The 8,615-nt window shown below is 39.7% G+C and overlaps 1 protein-coding gene across 3 annotated transcripts in view; it reads right to left on the bottom strand.

Annotated features, from left to right (window-relative positions):
• Positions 1-3,586: 3,586 nt before the first annotated feature.
• The window catches only part of LOC121906052 (E3 ubiquitin-protein ligase pellino homolog 1-like), a 30,322-nt gene continuing 25,293 nt past the window's right edge, over positions 3,587-8,615 (bottom strand). For all 3 annotated transcript variants that reach the window (XM_042424723.1, XM_042424740.1, XM_042424731.1), the window contains exons 5-7: positions 6,158-6,355; positions 5,890-6,078; positions 3,587-4,903 (exon numbers count right to left, since the gene is read on the bottom strand). In XM_042424723.1, coding sequence (XP_042280657.1) covers positions 4,325-4,903; positions 5,890-6,078; positions 6,158-6,355 — 966 coding nt within the window. In that variant the 3' untranslated portion in view covers positions 3,587-4,324. The remainder of the gene's footprint in view (positions 4,904-5,889; positions 6,079-6,157; positions 6,356-8,615) is intronic.

The following is an 8,615-nucleotide window of genomic DNA, read 5'->3' as shown; positions in this document are numbered from 1 at the left end:
TTAAGCTGCCCTTTTTTGTGGCATATTAGAGAGTTGACAGGAAATGAATGACATGCAGCAAAGCAGCTCATCTGGACTGATGGTGTTGCACTTCATGGTCAATATAAACAAATCTGTCATCAAGGTGCCATGAGTTTTTGGTAAATAAATAAACATTTAAAGGCCTAATATATGATCCAAATGCAAACAAAAGCAAACAGTAGGTTTTTTGATCAAAGGACACAACAGTTACATCTAAATTACTAATGTTTACTGGTACTATTAAAGGTTTTTAAAGTTTGGAATAAAACTGGTCTATTATTAAATTCTCACATGTACTTATATGTTTATATGTAACTACATGTCCCTTGTAAACATAATAAAGTTTTTCCTTTTGTATTTCTTTGTTTGGTGCTACTTTTTATACTTTCTTCTATTTTTATTGTTTTATTCTTTTCTAATTTAAAATAGTTTAATATCTGTTAATACATTTTCTGTGTGTAGCTACAACTGTTCATTCATGTATTATATGATGATAATGAAAATTAACCTTGAACCTTGATTTAAGACACTAAAATTAACTGAATGTTGAACGCAGGAATGAGAGCAAAATTGTCAAAATAATCTTTAGGATCCACTCACTGACTACATCTGCTGATGAAGACCATGACATATGGTTGAAAGATTGAGAGAAAAGCTTGTAAGTGCACTAAGATAATTTTCTAGAACTAAATGTTTTCTTTGAAGGATGCTAGTAGGAAAATATTTAATAATTTCAACAAAAAAATAAGTGATACATATTAAAAAAAACAACAACAACACAGGAGTCTGGAGTTGCAGTTCTTAATCAGCAAAAAACAGAGACAACAACACAAATATCAGCAGGATGTTTTTATTGTTTACAGATATTACAAAAACAGTCAGTGAGCAGCTGTGAAGACGATACACGATTAACAAACTGGAGACGATATGAAATGAGTCAGTGTAGTTCAGCATTAGTTTCCATTGATTTACTCCTGCAGGTTTAATCTGATGCATCTTCCGTCACTTATACTGAGAGTAACTTTAATGCTTTGACAGCAGAATAATTCACACTTGTAGGATACAAACACACAGTGTGAGTCTTCAGCTCCAAAAAAGTTAAATAAGAGTCGGTGAACCCTGAGTGTGGCGCTGCAGGAAAGGTCATCAGGTCATTAAAATCAATATGGTTCATCCTCCGGGGAGCAGGCATGTGATCGTTGAAAACTGCCAATTAGATTTTAGGTAGAAGGTTTGGCCTGATGGTGGCGCCAGAGGAACGGTCAGAAAGTTATTGGAAATCATTTTGATGTTTCCTTTTTATAGCATGTTTGTACGTTTTTTTTTTAATAAATTTGTTGTTTAAATGTTCTTAAAAATGACCCATAAGCACTAAGAGACATTACCATTTACTGTATGTTGGAGTAAGTGGTAACACTTTATAATAAACATCATTAATAAATGGTATATTGATAGTTAATAGTTATTTTACAGTTTGTTAATGGTTAATAATTGGTTTGTAAACCGTCTATAAACATTATCTGGATGTTATTGTTAAGTTACAACTGATGATTATAATACTTTGTAACCAATTAGTAACCATTAACAAACAGTAAAATAACCAATAACTACATTTATCATTTATTATTATAAAGTGTTACAGAATAAGAATACTTCTAATGACTTGTGATATTTTTATGTAATTGTGTTTTAATGTAACAGTATATTGTAAAAGTTGCGATGTGGGCTTCATATGTTAAAATAATTAAAATTAAGGCTACAAAAGTTCATCGTTTCGTTTATAAAATGCTTGACAATAGTGAAAAATTTCCCAGAGCCCTTAACGATGTCTTCACATTGATTGTTTTGTCCGTCCGACAGCCTACAGACCTTTAATGTTTTATTATAATCAAACAGAGAAAAAAAAAAAAAACAGCAAATCTTTACATTTGACAAGCTGGAACTTGACAATGTTTTTATTTCTTTATGTTTGAAAACTGGATGATCAAAATTGTTGTTGATTAACTTTCTGTTGATTCACTAATTAATTAAATTGTTTCAGCAACAATTAACACATTGTCCCGCCACCATATATCTTCCATATTTTCCTCACTGACAGCGAAAAGTAAAAAAAAAGAAAAATCAGTAAGATAAATACAGAACAGTGTAAATGTTACAGAAGAAGAAGAAGAGGATACACGGTAAATATTGGAGCCGCAGTGCGATCACCTGGATGTAAAATATTATACAAACTATTTGTCGAAGACTGGTGGACATTTTTTGTGGCTTTAAAAAAAAATGTCCTGTTACTTTAAGGAATTTGTTACAAGGCTGACGGAGGCGTCTTCAATGAATTTTACTTTATTTCAATCCTCTCAGTATCAATAATGCAATATGAATAATGCTTTTCCAGGGTTTCCTGAGTCTTTCTGTGCGCTTCTGTGATCTTTAATGAACTTTAAACTGACATGAGCAGGAGAGAAATATTCCTTTAAGAGCACTTTTGGCAGAACATCTATCATCTAACAGGACAGAGATTATTCCTCATTAACAACTAATATACAGTCATTCACTGCCTGTAGTAGACATCACATACATTTTGTTGGGAAAAAAAAAATTACAAACATAAACAATAATTCTAAATGTGTTTCAAGTCATTCGACAGCAGTTTAAAAAAAAAAAAAGTTTCCCAGATATAGTTTTTTATGTTGTGACAATTAACATCATGAAAATTTAATTTGTGTTCAAAGTGACAACAGCAATGACAGAAGGTCACTTAATTTAAAACACTATTAAAAAAAAAAGATGTCATTTTAAGTTGGGAGTTTGTGCCACAATTCAATAGTTTTGTCACATTTCCCTGCTTGAAAATTCAGTGTTTTGCCACAGAAAAGCCTCCGTAACAACAACCATGATGGGACAACTGAAACCCAACTGATGATCACGTGTTAATGGCTTTTTTTAAGGCAGGGTGAGATGAGCCCAGTCCCAAACCAGTCCCAAACCAGTCCCTACCAAGCGGCAACCTCCGGGGCTGTAAAATGAAGCCAATGCGGAAGTGCCAAAAACTGCAGTTCCTTGAATGGCCACTTGAGGCTCCAAAAGCGAGTCAATCCCCATAGACCCCCATATTAAAATGCCCAACTTTACAGCAGAAATAAACTGTACGGGGGTGAATTTTTTTTTTATAACTCACCCGTTTAAATTTTATTAAGCCGTAAAGTTATGCATAATGACGGACATGGCTGCTTTGAGTGACAGGTCCGCCAGCCACTAGGTGGCTTGTTTCATCCATTCGGCCCCGCCTCTTTGCCCATTTTTGATTGGCTGGGAGTTAGGCAACGTCACGCACGGCCAAGATGGCGACGGCCAGAGCGGCTCACTTTGAGCTTCAAAACCGCTCTTCAGAAACCAACGGGTGACGTCACGGTAACTGCGTCCATATTGTTATACAGTCTACGGGGAGGGGGGCGGGGCAAGTTATGGGACGCGCTTGCCACTCTTACCTGAACAAGAAAGCAGCCGTCACCATGGCAACGGATAGACACCATGCTTCATATTTTCGAGAAACAAGGCGTACAAAGCGACAGATCAACTTCGTTTATTAATTAGGCCCAGACCTGTTTGGCGCTATTTCTCTTTTTCGGTGAATAGATGTTCATTTTTCCATTCGCAGCCTCATGAGCTGCTTTTGTCTTTTTTCCACTGTCCGTGTGAACACATAACATCTATAACCATGAGATATGAGATATGCTATTATGTTATTCTCCTGTTTGAGACGGTGAAGTTATTGTGAGGGGAAACAAAAGTGTGACGGAACTCTTACATTTGTATGTTGTTTCCTCCGTTCTCCTGTCCAACGTGCACTTCCTGTTAGGATTGATCGTAAGCCTGCACCGGGTTCACAGTCCACTTTACACGCCGCGCTAATTTGATTGGGACGGCCCTTAATATGGCGAACGGAGGGCGGGAGTGGAGGGGATGGGGGCTGGTTTGGGACCAGTCACAGGGAAACTCTGAGAAACGTTACTGCTGTTAAATATTTGCATTGGTTTACAAAAAAAAAAAAACATGACAGAAAAGATAAATGAATAAATAAGGCAAATCTGTATTTCTGCATCTGTGTCACCTCACAGGAGGACAACGCTGCCTGAATGACCAGTGATATTAAAAACAAGGCAGAAATAAACCCAAAACATGTACTTATATTGGTCAAAATTAAGTTAAATTAAGTTATGAAAAATTAAGTTAAGAAATTTCCAAAACTCAAAGCATCACGCTGTCTGTTGGTTAAGGCTCCAGATGGAAAAAGTCTGAGTGGTTTCTAGTCCAGCGGGCTTTGGAAAATGAGTCTGACGCAGCCGTTCTCTCCGTTCAGCGGCTGGATGCAGAACGGGCAGGCGGCGTGGAAGGCGTGGGTGCCGTACGGCAGCGGGATCTGACTCCAGTACGCCGTCGTCTTCTCTGAGCAGACGTGACCGCAGGGGACGAAGGCGTGGGTGGGGGGTCCCGCGTCCACGTAGAGGCCCGCCTCGAAGCCGAGCCACAGCGGAACGTAGGGGCCCCGCGCCCTGCACATGGGGCACTCTCTCTCCTGACAATCCTCCTCCACCTCGGGGTTGCGGTGGCCCCCCCAGCCGTGGTAGCCGTGCACGTGGCCGCAGCGCATGTAGGCCCACGGCTGCTTCTCGTCCAGAACGTCCTTTCGGCGCAGGCTGGGGAAGGCCAGCGTGTTGAAGCCCACGGGGCACTGAGGCCGTCCTGCGTTCAGCTCCTGCCGCAGCGCCTCCAGGTGTTTGACGGTGGGAGTGTGCGCCAGGCCCTCGGCCGTCCGCCACAGCAGGGTGGCGCCGCACAGGTCGATGAGCGAGCCGTCCACCAGCTCGTTAGACTCAACGTCCACCTGAAGGAGAGACGAGAAGAAGAATACAGGTCATCAAACCACTGCTGTTTAAATTCATTTCAGACCACTGGAGCGCCCCGGACACGTGACCACAACGTCCCCGGTTCGATTCTAGCCGGAGGACCTTTGTTGCACGCCATACCCACCTCTCTCTCCACTCGTTTCCTGTCCAATAAAGGCATCACTTCCTGTCTCGCTGCTCTTCCACTAGATTCTTAAACGCAATAAAATCTCTAATTGAGGGTTTTTAATTGGTTTTACTGCAAAAGTTAAACATGTTTCTGGGGTTTAGCATCCATGTTGATGGATAAATGAGTATCTAATACAGCATTAGATATTCAAATTCTAATCCTTTAATCGTTAACATTCAAAAACTACAGCTCCCATGAAACCTTTCACAACTATTATTATAACATCATAACTATTTTTCATACCCAACTTTTTCTATGATTTTGTGAGTGTATTTATTTTGCCTTTTTTTTGCCTTTATTGGACATTCAGTAGTGACGTGGCAGACAGGAAACAGGAGGAGAGAGATGACATGGAACAAATGTCCCTGACTGGAATCGAACCAGCGATGTTGTGGTTATGTAGCATGTGCGCTAAACATTTAGCTATCAGAGCGCGTCATGATTGTATTTTTACGAAAAAGAAGTTTTATTGCTGCAGCCGCTCGACTCGCCTGTTCTGTGGAGTTCAACCTGCAACGACAGTACTGAACAAACATTATTACATTGTGTTATTCTGTTTGTTTATTTAAAATCCTGCCGAATCAATTGAACTACACAACATACAGTTGGGCATATTTATGTATCAGGGATTTCAGGGTTACTGTTCGTTCGACGCCAAGCAGGAAGTGACCACCTGAGAGAGATATATGGTGTCCTATGAAGCCGTAGTTTGTAGTATGTTGTGTTGATATTTAAATCCTAATATTCAGGGACACGATCTTGTGCTTGTGTAGCGTGTGTGTAGGGGTCACCCACCATCTTGCCTCTCTGCTGAGCTGATCTGGTCTCCCGCAGCATGAAGACGTTACCGCAGACTGAGATTTCCCTCCACAGGCCGGGTTTGGAGTCCTGGATGAAGCCTTGGCGCGGGTGCATCACCAGGACGCCGTTGGTGGTCAGTCCGTCCATCTGACCATCCTGCATCCTCCACTTGGCTGCTTTCTCCTGCGGAAAAGAATTCAATGTTTAGTCTGTAATTACACAGGATATAAATAATGAATCATCAGCGAGGAGCGCGTCCTACCCCGAGGAAGATGTTCTTGGAGGAGTCGAAGCCCGCGGCGTAGATGCGCGCGGTGTAAGGTGGGTGTCTTTGGCAGATGATGCGGCAGGCGAAGCGGGAGATGGTGCTCTGAACCGACTGACCGTCGGCTTGGCCCTGACCTCCGGGCACCGTGTCCGTCACCACAAAGTCGATGGGATTCTCCGTAGACCGCCCGATCTAGTAACGAGCAAACGTTTAGGTTTGAGTATTTCAGTGTATCTTCAGGGTATGTATATTATGACACTGTGTCAAGTTATTTAATTAAGTGGCCTGCATTGGATGACCCACTAAAGCTTGACTCAAATCAGGTCAAATTACACGAGAGAAGATCCTGGAAATGAACACAAAAGTACCAGAAAGATGGAGAGTCAATGAGAGAACACATTTATTTTCTTAAATTCCTCATTTACAGGTTATTTATACAGTTTAAGCCTATTTATAGTAACATTTATTTATTCATTCTTATGGTTGTAGCTTCTCATTTCTTTCCTAGACTGACTTATTTACTGAATGAAAACATTTTACTGTAATTTTGCTGTCTTGGTCTATTCTGTTCACACATCTATTTCCTGTCCTGGAAGAAGGATCCTCTGCTGTTGCTCTTCCTGAGGTTTCTTCCATTTTTTCCCCCCATTAAAGGTTTTTTTCCATTTGAATCGAGGGTCTAAAGTTAGAGGATTTTTATTGTAATATGATTGTAAAGCCCGCTGAGGCAAATGTGAGATATGTGATACTGGGCTTTATAAATAAAATGGACTTATCTCACACTGCAGTATAAAATGTGACCTTTGAGCTCACATTGTTTTGCTTCATGGTTTTCTGTGGGTTGAGAAGATTATGCAAAGAGGAAAAAAAAAACCCCATTGTTTAAATGATGAAGTCCACGGTGGTCAAAAAAAAAGAAACAAAAAAAAAAATTTTCTGTTGCTGTGAGGAAGTAAATATGTTGGAAATATGAGAAACTGACAGTTTCAAATTACAAGATTTTAACCAACAATGATAAAAGAATAGCAGGACATTATTCTTGTTAATAATTCTTTTAGTTTAGTTTAAGTGCTGGGCGTAGACTCAATAAGGTTAATTATGAAGCTTAATACTCTGTTTGTCCTGACAGTCACCTCTGATTAGTTTTTATTGCTCACTATTTCTTTTCTTTGTCTGCCCTGCAGTTACCCCTGTTCTTCATTCCCACATTTTCTCCTCAGTATATATAAATATATATATATGTATATATATATATATATATATATATATATATATATTGGCCTTCAATCGCCAGAACTTCTAATGTTCTACCCAGTCTTCTGATTCAAGCAGGTTCCTGTTTTTACCTGCTTTCGACGGGTGAAGACATGCTTTAAAACCAAATATCCGGAGCTATATGTGAAGATTGTTTTAAGGTTTGTGTGTTTAATCTCTTGTTCCTTAGTAACTGTCGTTTCATTTACATATTTAGGACAGAGAAGAAGGACGTGATCCACAGTCTCCCCTTTGACTGCAGACATCACATGTTCCGCTTGGATGCTTCCCAATGAGGTGTAGAGATTAATTTAATTTAGTGTGTCTCAGTCTAATCCTTCTAATCAGACACTCTTCTTTCCTACTTTTTTTCCCCAGTGACCTTCCCTCTCTGACACAAATGTCTTCATTTAGTACGTTTATCCCATAACCTCTTAATTTTGTTCCATATGAAAGCTTTAGTGTCTGTCTTACTTATTGGTATCGCCAACTCCACTTGCCTATAAATCCATTTTTGGCCGGAAGTTTTACGGTTTCATTCTCTTGGACGCCTACATGAGCTGGTGCCCGTAAAAACAATTCCTTGCCTAATAATTCTATGAAAAGATTTCATAGAGGATATCCTGTCTGCATCTTGAAGAGGTTTTTTTTTTAAGACTAGCCGAGGTTGCACTCGAGTCAGAACACAGTAATATTCGCAGAAGTTTGACTTCCTCTCTTTACTGTAGAGCGAATAACATTACCATCATTTCAACTGCATATACTGACATACGCTCAGTAGTGCTTTGTTTCTTCTTTTTACTAACTTTCAACTCTGGGACATAAAATGCACCACTTGTTTTTCCATTCTCTGGAATCTTAAGACCCATCAGTAAATATATGTACATGATGCCCACACCTTATACATAGTATGGTGTTCACATAAGCCTGCCGATTGAATGCATTTCTGCTTGGACGTACTTGTTCCAATATGGAGAAATCTATCATTGGTTGAGGCAGTAACCATGATGGCATTCAAACAGTTTGATTGATGACCCAATCGTTGATTTCCAATTCTTTAAGTTATATCTGAAACTACAGTGCAAAAACTCTGCTTTTTGATTTTGTTGCTTTCCTACCACACGTCTATAACCTTTTTTATAGGGTGTAAATCCTTATGGCTCCGCAGATTTGCCCAATAATTGGCCCTTAACTGTTT

This window comes from Thunnus maccoyii, chromosome 2 (assembly GCF_910596095.1).
Source record: "Thunnus maccoyii chromosome 2, fThuMac1.1, whole genome shotgun sequence".
NCBI classification, from domain to species: Eukaryota; Metazoa; Chordata; class Actinopteri; order Scombriformes; family Scombridae; genus Thunnus; species Thunnus maccoyii.
Note: the sequence above shows the minus strand (reverse complement) of the source record. Positions and strands in the feature narration are given on the sequence as shown.